General features: G+C 35.4%; 1 protein-coding gene across 3 annotated transcripts in view; it reads left to right on the forward strand.

Moving 5' to 3' along the window:
* The window catches only part of EPS15 (epidermal growth factor receptor pathway substrate 15), a 161,142-nt gene that overhangs the window by 33,011 nt on the left and 111,005 nt on the right, over window positions 1–17,126 (forward strand). For 2 of the 3 annotated variants that reach the window (XM_029227722.1, XM_029227724.1), the window contains 7 exons: window positions 1,333–1,374; window positions 4,604–4,693; window positions 5,594–5,641; window positions 9,564–9,659; window positions 11,605–11,670; window positions 12,829–12,954; window positions 15,389–15,448. In XM_029227722.1, coding sequence (XP_029083555.1) covers window positions 1,333–1,374; window positions 4,604–4,693; window positions 5,594–5,641; window positions 9,564–9,659; window positions 11,605–11,670; window positions 12,829–12,954; window positions 15,389–15,448 — 528 coding nt within the window. Of the gene's footprint in view, window positions 1–1,330; window positions 1,375–4,603; window positions 4,694–5,593; window positions 5,642–9,563; window positions 9,660–11,604; window positions 11,671–12,828; window positions 12,955–15,388; window positions 15,449–17,126 lie in introns of those variants that run through there. The other variant, XM_029227723.1, reaches the window with a different exon arrangement.

Here is a 17,126-nt window from a genome sequence, read left to right on the forward strand (position 1 = left end):
CTCCGCCATTTAAAAGCTTGGACCTCTCTAAGACTAGGTGTATTAGGGTTCTCCAGAAAAACAGAACCAGCAGGACAGACACACACACACACACTGATTTATTACTTTTAAGGAATTGGCTCATGTGATTGTGGAGGCTGGCAAGTCCTAAATCCGCAGGGCAGGCTGGAGACCTAGGGAAGAGTTGATGTTGCAGCTGAGTCTGAAGGCGTTCTGGAGGCAGAGTTCCTTCTTTCTTTGGGGGGTCTCAGTCATTTCTCTCTTAGGGCTTTCAACTGGCTGGATGAGGCCTACCCACATTATAGAGGATAATCTGCTTTACTCAAAGTTTATGGCTTTAAATGTTAACCACATCTTAAAAAAATACCTTTATAGTAACATGTAGACTGGTGTTTGACCAAACAACTGGGTAGTTAATGGCTCTTGAATCTGTCCCCTTTTCCATCCTTGTTTTCTTTACTTTTAGCATGGCAGTTGAACAAGTTGTCTTCTATAACACTTTATAATCTTATCTGTAATCCTTATCACCATTCAGAACTCCTTACTATTCTCTTCAAACAGAGCTGAGATTTCTGTTGATTGCATGCATTTTTGCATGCTGTTACCTGTGTATAGAATCACCCTCTCCCCTTCTCCCTTACACCTCAAATTTCTGTACTGATGTCAACCCTATGAAGCCTTCCTGGACTTCCTTCCTGGTTCCAGAACACTCTTCACATTCATGTACAGGCGAACCTGAGCCTTCAAACATCGATACTCCTAAGCTGCCTTTCAGATGAGATAATATATCTGTTCATCAGCTGACCAAGGAACCCTTTGAACTGTGGTATGAATTGAATAGCACTCCCTTCCTGCAAGCATTTCAGAACTGATACCGATATCATCTTTTTGTTCATTAGTTTGTGTATTCATTTGATTATTTTACTCAAGTGGTTTTTGAATTGTATTCATAGGTACCTTGGGCACTTGGGTAGAGGATGAATGCTTAAGGCTTTGGGCTTTTCAGTTCGTCTTTAGCCAAATCATTTCACCCCTAATTTGTTATATGTTGGGTTTCTGAGTAAAATTTTACATGAGGAAAAGAGTTCTGATGTCAAAAATAATTTTAAAATTCTTGTTTTATTTCTTGTCTGCCTGATTATTGGTAATCCATGTTGGCTGCCTTTATTCAATTTCCCTTCCTGCCCCCAGAAAGAAACAATGCCAAACTTTTTGAAATCAAGGATATTTTAATCATATTTATCTTTATTTCATATATCTGTTGAATGAATGCAAATATATTAATAGAAGTCATTGAATAGCATTTAATTTCTAATTATTTATTTATTTTAGTTATCAAGTGGGAATCCTCTATATGAAAAATACTATAGACAGGTAAGATGTTTGTTTCTTTGTCTTCTTAGATTGAACATAAAATATACTTTCAACTCCTGATTGTATATATGCAGATTACCATCCAGCTGAATAAATTTGACATTTCTTGTTTTCATTTTCTTGTGCTTTAATCTCCTGCTTTGATTAATGCTTTTAACAAGCTCCCAGAAAAATGAAGGAAAGATAATTAAGCCCAAACACTTAATTGTCTTAAATATCTATCTTAAAAATCCATGTGGCATTAGATATATTCATCCAGATATAAACATCCAAATTAATTTATAAGCTAAATAGAAATGACTTTTATGTTGTTTTTAAGACTTATTAAAGTTTAATTTTCATGAAGTTAAAACCATGACTCTGATACAAATATATAAAATGAACGTGTGTCAAAGATTTTTTTCAACTCATTAATTATTGGGAGAACCAGTGAGATGTAAAAATGGGAATATGAGTTACAGAGATTTATATTCTCTATCAGAGAAAATTAATTTCATTGGTATGGATAGGAATCATTTGCATTGCTATCAGGTTTATATAATTTAACCTCTACCCCTACAGAGTGTAAAGTAGCCGAATTGATAGAAAGTCAAAGGTGCAAACCATAGATCAGATTATCTAATCTCCTGAAAGTGTAGACAGTCTTATTTGCCCATTTCCAAATATCAGATCATTTTTCTTGATAATCTCTTCACCTTGTGATCATAATTACAGAAAAGGCTGGTCTCCTTATACAAATAAACTGGGTAATCTACATATTGCAGCAAGTGTGAATGAACCACTATAGGTCTCCTTGTGTGACTTGCAAATCTAAAGCCATACACTTACTATTTAACAACTTCTAAGGCCAGCTGATTAATTTCTGCTTGAAATTTCTAAAGAATCTCAGATTGTACTTTTTAAAGCCTCTGTTATTTATTCTTCTGTTTTAAGGCTAGGATCCAAACTTTAGAAATTCTCTTCTTCATATTTCACATGCAGTATAAATTTGAGTGCATTTACCTCATCTTGAGGTTTCCCATGTCTGCTAAGTTTTCTAGCCTGCTAAGGGACCTTGCTTTACTGCTTGAGTGACTGGGATCTTACAAACCATATTGCAGGCCAGTCTTCTTGTGGGGCCTTTGTAGACATTGGTTGTACATAAAGGCAATCCCTGATCCTTAATAGCGGCTTGTTCTATCTGAATAAAAGAGAATCATTCTCAAATATGGCCTTGTTTTTGTACAATTGGTTTACTCAACTATAACCTGATAAAAAGGAGAATAAATTGTTATTTAACTTATTTGATAACTATATGGCCATACAAAGTAAGGACATTCAGTTAAAGGATTTGTTTTTGATTTCTGAAGGGTCAGTGAGAATCAAATACCATTGAAAACTATTTCATTCAGTTTACAAAAGCAGAGCCTACTAAATTGAGGGATGGATATAGAGTAAGAAAGGGCTTTTCCACATATCCATTAGAAAATAGAATAGTAAAAATACCAACAATATTCCACGTAAATAATCATAATTGAATTTTCCTTAACACTTCATTCAGCCCTGTGTACTTAATTCTTGTTTTCCTGCCTCTTGGGTCAGGAGTCTGCTTTCAAGAGATATATCTACTTCCAGAATGCAGTCCTGGAATTTTGACTTGGTCTACCAGTACAGTCTGAAAGTTGTCTAAGTGATGTCAGCCCGGAAGTCTTTATCCAAAAGTCTACATTTTGAAGTGTTAATAGTTCAGAGTATGTGGTATCGTACTTTCCATGAGGCTCTGAGACTGTCTTTCTTTGTTAACAACACAGATTGTGGCCTTTAGCTTATGGCAGAGCCTTTAGGCAGGCATCAGAGTACAACAGAAACTGCCTGTAGATGACAAAGACTAAATGGCTGTGTTTAATTATTATAATAACCAAAAGAATGGAAGACAGTAAAATTATTTATTGGATTACACTACATAAATATGTCATAAGAGCTTAATCTGGGTTTCCCTTGCTCCTCAGTGCCTCTGTTTCTAGGCTATGGGGGGGTAGTTGTTCCTTTTTTATCCCACCCTGGTCAAGGGGTAGGCAAAGAAAAGGAGTTGTGGAGAATTCTAGAGGCAGAGTTCCCAACCCTTTCTGTACCTCCTTGTTACCCCAAATTTGGATTGAGCAGTTCTTTCCTTTTTGCTGAGTGCCTGATTTATCCCATGTTCTAGCACTTGAAAGAAAGTATTTCTCTTTTGCTTCTTTGCTGGGATTGGTCTGTCTGGAATGCTTTGTATATGTTTTAGCAAACAACCTTTTAACTAAAGTGGAAAAACAGCTAGCTCACAAATATCCTCGTATCTTGTTACTATTCCCATGACTTTTAAAAATTTACTTTTCATTTTTACAAATAGAACTTTAGGAAATCTCTGCGGAAGTGAGAGTCGTTATTTTTTTTGAACTGTTTTTTTTGTTCTTGGTGACCTCATTCTGTCTTAAAGGAAAGTCCCCATCAGTTAAAATGATGTGTTTCCCTTAATGTGCTTTAGGAACTTAGCAGTTTTTAAATTTCTTTAAGTTTATAATGCAGTCACTGCTGGTTTTAAAACTGATATTGCTTTGATTTTTAAAAAAAGTGTTGCAGTTTCTTAAGAGTAAGTATAAAAGCAGAAGTTAATTATTTAAAGATATTTGAAAAAAAACAGATAACTGTGCAGCTATTCCCATTTATCAGAAGACCTCTCCAGGAACTATTGCCCTTTTCCTCTTTTGCCATTTAAGTTTATTGGAATTTAAATGGCAGCTATAGAAGACTTGGAATCAGAAGACATGTATTAATGTTATGACTCCACTAATCTGTTCTACTTCCTCTGAGCTTCAGGGTTTTTTTGTGTGTGTGTTCTTGTTTGTTTTTGTTTTTTAATTTGGCTGCACTCTGTAGCTTGTGGAATCTATGTTCCCTGACCAGGGATTGAACCCGGGCCCCGGCAGTGAAAGTACTGAGTCCTAGCCACTGGACTGCCAGGGAATTCCCTGAACTTCAGTTTTATCATGTGTGTAATGGGCATGATAAAAAAACACTTTGTAGATTGACAGTGCTGTCTAGATGGTACTCTTCTCATATGGGTCTCCAATATTCCATGGCCTTTGTTAGTCAAAGGATTCCTGTTCCCTTTTTGAAAAAGTCAGTTCCCAAATTACAGGGAGAAAGGCAGGTAAATAATCATAATTTTGTCTTTATGTTTGTTGTCAGCTTATGGTTTGTATCTTTTCAGGTTGATACAGGCAATACTGGAAGGGTATTGGCTTCTGATGCTGCTGTATTCCTGAAAAAATCAGGACTTCCAGACCTGATACTTGGAAAGGTAGTATTTGTTCATTGTAACTAGATATAATGAATATTTATTAGTGTAGATAAATTGGGTGCAAATTCAGAAAGATAACCATTACAAAACTTAGAAGTTAGAACTATCATGGAGGCAGTTACAGTAATGCAGTGGAGGGAATTTCTGGTGTTGTGATTTACCCTCTTGAAAAGTAAGGTGTTTTTCAGATTTTTAGAAAACAAATTACTTTTTAGTAGGATGAAATGATGAAGTAATAGTACATTTGAGTGATGTGGGGAGAAACAATGCAGACTGGGAACCTTGCCACCCACTCAGAATTGGCTCTTTCCCTACTTCCTTTATTAGAACTGTCTCTGTGTTTAATATGTGGTAAATAGAGTAGGGAATGAGAGGCTTAGGAAGGAGCACAAAGAGGTGGAAAAGTCCCTCTCTTGGCTTGATCTCCTTACAAATCCTTATATATGATATTGATATGTATTCAAACCCTGAACAATAATCATTATTAATAATTTAATTATTCAAAAATAAACATTATCTATTTCAGCTTACCCAGAAAGAATATCATCTTAATAAGGATCTAAAATCAAGGTAGCATGTTCTAGTAGAAAGAGTATTGGACTTGGAGTTAGAACCTGGGTTAATAAAAAAGTCATTGGACTGGAAGTTAGAATATGGTCTTCAGTTCTTTCCCTGATGCCTTGGATGTTCTTGAGTAAGTCACTTAACCTCACTGGACCTTAGTATCTTTGTGTAGGGTTGCACTAAGTGATCTTTAAGGTTTCTTTCCACTTTTAATTCTGCGATTCTTAAATCTGACTACCAAAGAGCATGAGGTTGTAAATTGCAGGGATTTAATTTATCTTTAAGGTGATTTTTGTTAAAATATAGATTGATACTTTTTTTTTTTCTTAATTTCAGATCTGGGATTTAGCTGACACAGATGGCAAAGGTATCCTGAACAAACAAGTAAGATTCAGAGATTGACATGAAAAATTTTTGAGTAATTCAGAATAAAAAATAGCCAGCAATTTTTTGTATTTTTAAACTAAAAATTGGTTTTTACCAAAATGAGGGTTTTGCAAGGGCAAGTGTTAGAACAGTGAAAATATTTCCAATCAATAGGCATTAAAATACCTAATTCCCAAAGATTAGTGTTAGTTTGGTGACATTTAGTTCTCCTGGAGTGTTGTAGTCTGTTTGGGCTGCTGTTATGAAATATCACAAACTGTTTGGCTTGTAAACAGCATAAATTTATTGCTCACAGTTCTGGAGGCTGGAAGTCTGAGATAGGGTGCCAGCATGGTTCTAGTGAGAGCTTTCTTCTAGGTTGCAGACTTCTTCTTTATTCTTACATGGCAGAATGTGCTAGCGATTTCTCTGAATGCTTTTTTGTAAGGCACTTATCCCATTCATGAGGGCTCCATCCTGATGGTTTATGCACTTTCCAGAGGCTCTACCTCCTAATGGCTCTACTATTATTTTTGGGATTTTGAATTTCAATATATGAATTTGGGGGGACACATTCAAACAATAACATGGGATTTATTTTTCTTAGTTATTCAGGGAGACTTTGCTCTTTGTATCTTATTAATTAAGTTTCTTATGTGTACAGGGTTATAAATAAAAGTGGATTTTATTTTATTACTTTTCTTTAAATTTATTTATTTATTTTTGGCTGTGTTAGGTCTTCGTTGCTGTGTGCGGACTTTCTCTAGTTGTGGCAAGCAGGGGCTACTCTTCATTGCGGTGCACAGGCGTCTCATTGCATTGGCTTCTCTTGTGGAGCACAGGCTCTAGGCACACAGTCTTCAGTAGTTGTGGCACGCAGGCTCAGTAGTTGTGGCTCGCGGGCTCTAGAGTGCAGGCTCGGTAGTTGTGGTGCACGGGCTCAGTTGCTCCGTGGCATATGGGTCTTCCTGGACCAGGGCTCGAACCCGTGTCCCTTGCATTGCATTGGCAGGCAGATTCTTAACCACTGCGCTACCAGGGAAGTCCAAAAGTGGATTTTATTATTCATGTGTTAAGATGGTATTGTGTATTTGAAGGGAAGCTCTTGGCTAATCAAACCTGAGTACAGTGTATTCTGGTCTAGGTCTTATCTCTGACATATAAACCAAAAAATGGTTTACAAGCCTGAAGTAAACCTTAGACCAGAAATATGTGAAAGTGGTTGTGGGCATTGGACACCATCAGAGAACTTTAAAGTTCTGCTTGTTGGGGATGGATTTCAGAGTTCTATAGGATTAAATTCAAAGCTTGCTACATGCTAATACATTGGCTGAGCACTACTACTCAAAGCTAATTTTCCCTATGGGGATAGCTGAAGCTAACTCAGAAAAGGGATGGGAAAAATTAGATGAGGGGGTCAGAATACCCAGTCTCTTATTTAAGATTCCAAGGTTAGATTGTGGTCCCCATTGGACCCCTGGGCAGAAGGGCCAATTTGGTACATTGGAGACATTGGAAAACTAAATTCGCATGGGCATCCAGGGTGCTCTGTACTCAGTCAGCAAATATTTGTTGAGTACCTGTTTTTAGCCAGGTTTTGGCAATACAGAGGTGAACGTGACAGGATGTGGTCCTTATCTTCATGAACTTACAGTAAAATAAATTCTTCACTGCTGTTCCTAGACTTTGGATGTTTAGTTTGAGTTCTTTGTTATATCCAGGTGGCTGGATTTATGGATTTGCAGTTATAAACTTTGATGTTTGTATTGGAGGAATAGATTTTTTAATTAACATATGAAATTAAGAAAATAAACCAATACTTACTGAGTTTCTATGTGCCAAAAATGATAGTGCTTTCTTCCTATAGTGTGGTTTTAATTTTGTTCCTTATAATACATTGCAAGGTAGATATTAGCCCCCCTTTTAAAGAGTTTTTTTAAACTTGCCCAAGGCCTCACAACCAGTAGCAGAACTAGAATTCAGTGCAATACTATTTCACTTCAGAGCCCATCCATACTGTGGGAGTGGACCTGATTACCTAAGAGTAATTGACTCTCGTTAGAATGAGAAGAGAAAAAGGGTTATTTAGAGTTCAGCATTTAAAGGATGGTAGGAGAGATTGATTTCAGCAAAAGATACTTGAAAGGTCAGAGGAGAACTAGGAGAGCTTTATGAAACTATGCTGGTAGAGGAGAGCATCAGGGAGGATCATACAGTCCAGGCTGCCAAAAGAACAAGTAGGGGGTGTTTCCCTGGTGGCGCAGTGGTTAAGAATCTGCCTGCCAATGCAGGGAACATGGGTTCGAGCCCTGGTCCAGGAAGAGCCCACATGCTGTGGAGCAACTAAGCCCGTGTGCCACAACTACGGAGCCTGCACTCTAGAGCCTGGGAGCCAAAACTACTGAGCCCATGTGACACAACTACTGAGCCCACGCGCCACAACTACTGAAGCCTGTGCGCCTATAGCCCGTGCTCTGCAGCAAGAGAAGACACTACAATGAGAAGCCCGTGCACCGCAATGAAGAGTAGCCCCTGCCACCGCAACTAGAGAAAGCCCGCGCATAGCAATGAAGACCCAGTGCAGCCAAAAATAAATAAATTTTTAAAAAAAATTAAAAAAAAATTAAAAAGTAAAAGAACAAGTAGGATGAAGCTTTTTTTAAAAAAATTTATTTTAGAGTCCTGTATTTGGTAGCTAGGAGTTTATTTGTGACATAGGCAGTTGTTTCTCTAGCTAATGGTAGGAGTTAAAATCAGATTGCATAGAAGCTTGTGTGGTGAATGAAAAGAGAAGGGGTGATCTTGATATAGCATTTTTTCAAGAAATTTATTAGTGAAGGCAAGGTATTGTATAAACAGACAACGTGTAAGTTTCTAGGAATAGGTTAAGTATTGAGTGAGAAGGTTGTAGGTGAGAACAGATGTGAGAAAAGCAGTAAAGGGTTGATTGCATCAGCAACTGTACTGGAGTATTGACAAGTTGCAAGTAATCATAACTGGAGTAAAGGGTTTTGTTATGCTTATTCTCAGACCTGATTTTAACTCAGAACAGCTGAAACCAAGTTGCTTCAGTGTCATTCCACTAATTAAATTTTGGACCGAGGCTTCAAATGCCAAAAACCCAAGGACCTTTGGGAGAGATTTACAAATATTTTGAAGTCAAGCAGTTATATAATTGTTTTAGATGTTGCATAGTTATTCTTTGTAGCTTTTCTGGAATAACAGTGACTGAGTTACTTGAATGATTGGTCTAGTGTTAAAATGTATAATCTTAAACCCAGAGATGCCTTTTGATAACGTTTTATTTATTTTCTTCTAGGTGCTATTTTCTTCTAGACGTTTTTTCAAGATTCTTTTTCTCACTTAAATTATAAAAATCATTTAACGTCTTTAAATATTCTTTGAAACATGATTATTAATTTTGGTATATTTCCAAATATATATATTTATCAGTATATCAGTTTATTTAATTATTTTCCCATTTATATTGATATTTTTTGCTATTTATAATATTAGGAATATCTTTGTACATAGATCTCTTCTTGATTTTAGAGCAATTTTTTTTTTTTTTTTTTGCTGTACGCGGGCCTCTCACTTTTGTGGCCTCTCCTGTTGCGGAGCACAGGCTCCGGACACGCAGGCTCAGCGGCCATGGCTCACGGGCCTAGCCGCTCCGCGGCATGTGAGATCTTCCCGGACCGGGGCACGAACCCGTGTCCCCTGCATCGGCAGGCGAACTCTCAACCACTGCGCCACCAGGGAAGCCCTAGAGCAAGTTTTTCAAGCAAATGTGCTGTTATATTCGCTGCAACATAAAAATCTTGGAGTAGTTGTGAATTGTTTTATATTTTCAGATTAAAGGTATGTGTGTAGATAGATGGATGGATGGATGAATGGATAGATAGATAATGCTCTTAACATTCATACTTTTCTTTCTCAGGAATTCTTTGTTGCTTTGCGTCTTGTGGCATGTGCCCAGAATGGATTGGAGGTTTCACTGAGTAGTTTGAACCTGGCTGTTCCTCCGCCAAGATTTGTAAGAAATGCTTTTAAATTTAAATTGTATTTTTAAAAATGATACCACATGATTTGAAAATTAAAATTTACTATATTAAAAAATTTTTCCCTCAACCCCTATCACTCAGCTACCCGATTTTCTTTCTTATGGCCACTGCTGTTATTAGTTTCTTGTGTATCTTCCAGTTATTTTATGTGTATATAAAGACATATAATACCTATATCCTCAGTTTACATTAATTGTAGCATACTATACACACGATTCTATGCCTTTTTAAATAACTTGACATGTTTCGGAGATCTTTACATAAAAGCTTCCTCATTCTTTTTTACAGCTGGATAGTATTTCCGTGCTTCTTTTTACCTTAATTTATTTAACTTCCTATTGGTAGGCTTTTAGCTTGCTTCCAGTCTTTTATTATTTAAAACATGCTGCAATGAATAATAACCTTGAATCTGTGTCACTTTGCATGTGCAGAAATATATGTGTAACTTCTCAGAAGTGGAATTGCTGTTTCAAAAGTTTGTGCATTGTAATTTTCACATATAATATCTACTTGTCTTCCATAGTGGTTGTATTAGTTCACAGTCCCACCAAACAATTGGTTGAGTGTACTTCTGCTAACATACTGTTGTCAAACTTTTGGTCCTTGTCAATTTGATAGGTGACAAATGGAATATAAGTGTAGTTTTAATTCGTCCTTTTGGTTTTATGGAGTGAAGTTGAGTAGTTTTTCTCATACTTATGAGTCATTTACATTGCCTTTATGTGAAATGTCTGTTTGTAACCTTTGTCCATTTTTCTTTGGTTGTTCGTCTTTTCTTATTGAATTCTAGAGGCTTTTTATATATTAGGGAAACAGTTCTTTGTCTATATGAGTTGCAAATATTTTCTCCCAGTTTGCCATTTGTCTTTTGACTTTGTGGTCTTTGTGGTGATTTTTTTTTCCGTAAAGAAGTCATTGTTTTTAATGTAAATGAATTATTAGGATTTAAGTTTTTTAATGGTTTCTTTGTTCACATTTACATTAGTCCTGATGTAAGGTATGCGTATGGATTCAAATTTATGTTTCTTCAAGATGGCTACCTTTTAGACTTAATACAGCTTATTGAATAATCAATCTTTTCCATACCGATTTGAAATGCCGCCTCAATCATGTGCTGAATTCTCATATGTATTTTGGTTTTTTTCTGCATTTTTTCTGTTCATACCCATTGATCTGTTTATCCATATGCTGATCTCACGTTGTTTCAATTATCATATTTGGTAATTTATATCTGATAGGGCTAGTCCTTCCCACCCTACTGCTTTTTTTCAGAAGTTTCACGGCTCCTCTTGCTTGTTTTTAAATTCAGTATTTTAGTATTTTGTCTGAGTATTATGAATTTAACTTCAGTTTTGAGAATTTCTGTACTTTGAAGTTTAGTTGTGGAGTCAGAGGGTTAATTTAGGGATTTGTTGCCTAACTATACTATTATAAAAAATTTTCAAACATATTCATCTGTCTCTACAAGCAAATAAACATAATAACTTGGACATGGTGTTGATAGGTTCATGTACTTCTAACTTAGAAATCTTAAATTGAGTTCTTGTTCCAGTCAGCTTTCCTTAAATAGTGTAGGGAAAAAGTGATCAGTTAACAGGGCCATAAATATTTTTGTTACATTCAGATATCTTTATCTTGATTTCAGTTGTAATAGGATTTCTTCTGTAAGACTTACATGTTTTAGTTAGTGCTCCACAGTCATTTAGTCATTTAGTTAGCTCCACTAACTCAGCTTCCTCAGTTTTTGTTTCATTTGTACTCAGATGAAGGTCTAATAGAGTTAATGTAAAATAGTGTCCTTTGTGCATTGAGATCCAACATTTTGTCTGAGTATTTTTAAATCCAAAGATTATTTTCTCCTCATTGTTTATTGATGTGAGGATTTCAGCCCTTCATGTGCTATATTTTCCTTTTTAGCATGATACCAGTAGTCCTTTGCTAATCAGCAGAACTTCTGCAGCTGAGCTCCCATGGGCTGTAAAAGTAAGTAAACTTTGTAACTGTTCTCTCTTTTACTTCACTTTACTTCCTACCTACATAGTCCTTTCCCCCTACTTCCAAAATATATTGCAGTCTGCATTAGACTTTCATTTTTTACTGTGGAGGAAATACTGGTACTAGAAATTGCTTGAGGGATGTTGCAGCTCTGTCAGTCATTTTATGACAGTTAGTATTGGCTTAATCTCATTTCTGTTATAGTGTAAACTAAAAATGATGATCTCATAATCTTGTATTAACTAAAATATTTGATGAATAGGTAGTTTACCCCACTGGTACTATTTCTTGTTTGAAAAGTTCTACTTAATTAATTCTCTTTATGGCTCTAAAACACTTTTTTATGAAATCTTTGTCTAAAATGGGTATTTTGCATTACAGTTATTTGGAGGCACCAAGATGGTTATAGCTATCTTATCAAATTTTAAAAATCATAATTTTAAAATAGAATATAGCAGATCAAATAACCTGTAATAGATGTGTACAGTTTTGTCAGAAAACCATTTTGGTTTGTATGGCTGTGTCTGCTTGTATGCTATTAACTTTAAAAAGTGTAAGGATCTGGCCTTGACTTGGAAAATCATGAACAATAGTTTTTTATGTTATACAAATAACTTTCTGGGATTTTAGAAAATACCTTGTTATTGATAGAAGGAAATCTTGCTTTGGGAAAAATGGGGGAAACTTGATGTCTATTTCTGTGGCAATGATTTCCTTTTTTTTTTTTTTTTTAATTTGTTTGAGTTTGAAATGCAACTAAATACCATGTTTAGAAAGTCATAGAATGTCACTAACTAGCTGTGTGTTCTTATAAAAGTTACTGTTTTGCTTTGGATCTGTTTGAGCGAGAGGGTTGGACTAGATGCTCTTCTCAAAGCCCTCTGATCACTAAAGTCTTTTGATTTTAACCTAACAGTAGAAAGGCAAAGATAGTATTCCAGCTACAAAAGGGATGGAGGGGATTCTAGACTTTTGAGTGGAGTAACTTTTAAATTATTATTTACTATAATATATTTTGATGAAAGTGAAAAATGTTTTTTAAATGATAATTTTAAAAATGTTGTCTATTCTTTGAGGACTCAATTTTTTAAAATGCAGTTAAATTCCTTTCACCATTATTTAACTTTGATCTTCTTTGTATTATAGTCTGAAGATAAGGCCAAATATGATGCAATTTTTGATAGTTTAAGCCCAGTGAACGGATTTCTGTCTGGTGACAAAGTGAAACCAGTGTTGCTCAACTCTAAGTTACCTGTGGATATTCTTGGAAGAGTAAGATATTAAATTCTAAATGTAACTTTTATGTATTTTAATTTTGTATCTACCAGGAACACTTAAAAACACATAGATCTTACTTTGAAGTTGTATTATAGAATTTTTTGTGTTTTAACTTAATATATAAAATTATTGCCAATTTCTTTCTTTCTTTGGTTATTCCCTCTAACATATGAGTGTTTGAAATTAGCTATATATAATCCTTTTATGTAGGTCCTTTTTTCTTTGAGCTGTATGCTCTGACCTCCGAATTCCTTGATTTAATTTCCAGAGACCATCAGTATTCTGCATCTGCCATTTACTCTGTGGCTGTATCATACAGCCTGGTTAAAGCAATAGTTTCATCTCTGAAATCATAAATTCTACTCTCTGAAGAGAACTTCTTGTCTTTCTAGATTTCTTTCCTAGATACTTGCAAGACTAATTCTTTGACCTCATCAAGACCTTTATTTCTTTATTTTTATTAATTAAAAAATATATTTATTTATTTATTTTCGGGTGCGTTGGGTCTTCGCTGCTGCTTGCGAGCTTTCTCTAGTTGTGATGAATGGGGTCTACTCTTCGTTGCAGTGCACAGGCTTCTCATTGCGGTAGCTTCTCTTGTTGTGGAGCACGGGCTCTAGGCATGCGGGCTTCAGTAGTTGCAGCACATGGGCTCAGTAGTTATGGCTCAAGGGCTCTAGAGCGCAGGCTCAGTAGTTGTGGCGCACAGGCTTAGTTGCTCTGTGGCATGTGGGATCTTCCAGGACCAGGGCTGGAACCCGTGTCCCCTGCATTGGCAGGCAGATTCTTAACCACTGTGCCACCAGGAAGCCCGACCTCATCAAGACCTTTAAATCAGACTCTTTTATTTTCCCCATCTTTTGAATTTACTTTTTCCTCATCCGTCCTGGATTTTTTTGGTCCACTGTTTCATGTCAGTATCCTTAGCTTCCTTTGCTGTGTTTTCTAACTTTTCTTCTGCCTGGTGAAAATCCAACCTTGCATGAAGCTAATTATCTGCCTTCTCTCTGGTTGCATTCAGACTACTGAGAAAGTCTAGTAAGATTGGTATCATCATAATTTCATGATCTTCAGCTGGGTTTTCCATACTGCAGCCACTCTTGTGCTGTTTCCATCATGATTTCTCAATACCCTTCTTTATATTTCAAACCTTATCTACTCTCATTAAACCTCTAGTCCTTTCTTGAATTCCTTGCTTAGTCAGACTACATGGGGTCAAATCCTGGTTACACCATTTCTTAACTGTATGACCTTGGGCAAATCATTAGAAAACCATGTCTCAGTTTTCTAATCTTTAAAATTAGCCTGGTTCCCAGTTTGTAGGGTTATACAAATTAAATGTGATAATGTATATAAAGTACCTAGCACAGTGCTTGGTACATACTCTTTGAACGCTAGCTGCCATGATCCTGATGATAATGACTTGCCACCACAACACCAGTACTACTGGATCAGTGTTGTATAGTTTAGGTACTCAATAAATATTAATTTAAAAGCTGTTTTCTAATATTGTTTTTCATTAATTATTTTTCTGTTGTGTGATCTGAGTGAGATTTCTAAACTATAAATATAATCTTGTTATTTTTTACTTAAAAGTTACCCTCTTAGGTAGCTTCCCGTTGCATTTAGGAAAAAGTCTAAACTCCAAGGCATTCAGTGACCAGGCACTTGCTTATTTCACTCCTGTCTCTTACCAGTATGCCTTCTCTTCCTGTCCCAAGTAAAATTTTGTTGAATATCTTTAACACCTTCATTTCAAGGATTTAACATAGTTTATAGCTGGTCTAAAGCTATGGATTCTACTCTAGAGTTAAACCAAATATACCAGGGCCTTTTAGATTTTATATTTATTTTGTATGCCCTGGACATTAGTTGGCTAATGATTAATAATACAGTGTTCATTGGACACTTATTTCAGATGATTAGAAATTCTGTATTATAGGGAAAACAATAATGGACTTGGTTGGAAGTCTTCACATTGAAAACTGATTCTGTTACTTAATAATAGTTGTATGATCCTAGATAATTCATGCAGTCTCAGGTCTAAAACAGGTTTTATGGTACCACATGGAGTTGTTGCATGAATTAACTGAGATGTTGTTTTTGAAAAAGCATTATAGTTGTTTAAAGTACTGTGTTACATAATTGTTTTCTTACTTGAGAGGAACAAAATACTTTCTTTAAAAATTTGCAAAGGAATTTCTGTTTAAGAATACTTGGTATTAAGAATTATTATTTCTTTTTACAGTAATGTTAATATAGCATATAATAGTGATTTAATAAAATGGTCAGCATAATTGAAATTTCTCAGAGAAATAGATGTTATAATGTTTAGGCAAAACTTTTTCCTCCATTTAGGTATTGGATGTATACAGTTAGCATGTGAAATGAAAGAATGTTAATCTTTCCTAATTCTTTTCTTTTTAAGGTTTGGGAGTTGAGTGATATTGACCATGATGGAATGCTTGACAGAGATGAGTTTGCAGTTGTAAGTAACATAATGCTTTTGAAATCTTAAACATCTTAATGGTTTTCTCAAGTGAAAATTTCCCCTTTTTATCTTTAGAGGTAAACTACATTTCTCTTAAAATTGGTTGTATGACTGTATTTACCTAGAATTTATAGGTATTCAATAAATATTATTAAACAAATGGATAATGAATGTTTTTGCCATCTTCATTTTATTTGACTTTAAGGTACATAAGAATACATGTTTTGGATAATGTACTCTAAAGATGCTGAGTATAATCTTTTGAATCTCAACGTGACCAGGCATCTCAGTACCTACTTCTGCTGTGGAATGACTCACTTCAAATATATCCCTGAATTTTCACATTTATTTGATTAAAGGAAAAGATGAATAACATAATAGTTTCACGTCATTTATGAAGGCAGAGAAAGTTTTGACCTCTTGTCTGAAGACATGTTATCCTTAGTAACTGGTTAGTTAATTCCGCATAGAGTTGTTTTCATGGCTTCCTTAAAGGTTAGATAAAACTCTGCTGTGGGGGCTTTCCTGGTGGCGCAGTGGTTGAGAGTCCGCCTGCGGATGCAGGGGACATGGGTTCGTGCCCCGGTCCGGGAAGATCCCACATGCCGCAGAGCGGCTGGGCCCATGAGCCATGGCTGCTGAGCCTGCACGTCCAGAGCGTGTGCTGTGCAACGGGAGAGACCATAACAGTGAGAGGCCTGCATACAGCAAAAAAAAAAAAACCAAAAAAAAAACAAACAAAAAAACTCTGCTGTGAACTCATGAACTGTAAATCTCTAATCCCCCCTTGAATCTCTTATTTGGAAATTAATCTTTTCAAATTTTCTCTATTTTGCTAAGAACTTGTCCATTTCTCTGACTTTCAGATTTGCCACAGATTTGCACTATTCTTTAATGTCTTCTGGGTTTATGGTTGGGTTCCTTTCTGTTTCCAAATCTTATGTATTTTTGTTTCTTCTCATTCTTTGTTTAATTGGATTTTTTCTGGCCTATTGATCTTTTAAAAGAGCCATCTTTTGGATTTATTTATCTTTTCTATTATGTTTTGACTTTCTGTTTCATTCTTTTCCACTTTTATCTTAATTCCTTCTTTCCAGTTTGTTTTGATTTACTTTTTAAAAAATTTCTGAAGAAAAGTACTAAGTCCCTTTGTTTTTTATCATCTTTAATATGGAAAACATTTAAAGGACGGATTTTCCTCTAAATACAGATTTAGCTGGATTCCATAGATATTGGGACAAAGTGTTCTCCTTTTCACTCCTTTTTAGATAATTTTTAAATTTTCCTTGGTCATCTGTTTAGGAATATGCTTTTTAATTTCAAAGTAGTTAAGTTTGTTTGGTTTTTGTTACCTTTGTATATACTTTCAGCTTGATTAGATTTTGGCTGGTGAATGTGGTCTTTAAAATTTTGTTAAGGTTTTCTTTGTTGCCAAGGTTGCAACCTGTTTGTACATGTGTTTCCTGGATATGTCAACATTTCTGTTCAGAAGATATTAGACTTCTGTAAATCCATTATACTGATTTTATTGACTACACTTCAGTTTCTCTTTGTCCTTAGTTTTCTTCTTTTTGCTCTTTCATAAATTTTATTCTGTTTATATCCTAGGAGCAAAACAAAATAGGCAGAACACATCACATTTGAAAAAATATATACAGAAACAGAAATTTTTTTC

Source organism: Monodon monoceros, unplaced genomic scaffold (assembly GCF_005190385.1).
Source record: "Monodon monoceros isolate NGI ecotype Baffin Bay Population unplaced genomic scaffold, NGI_Narwhal_1 Super_Scaffold_18, whole genome shotgun sequence".
Taxonomy (NCBI): domain Eukaryota; kingdom Metazoa; phylum Chordata; class Mammalia; order Artiodactyla; family Monodontidae; genus Monodon; species Monodon monoceros.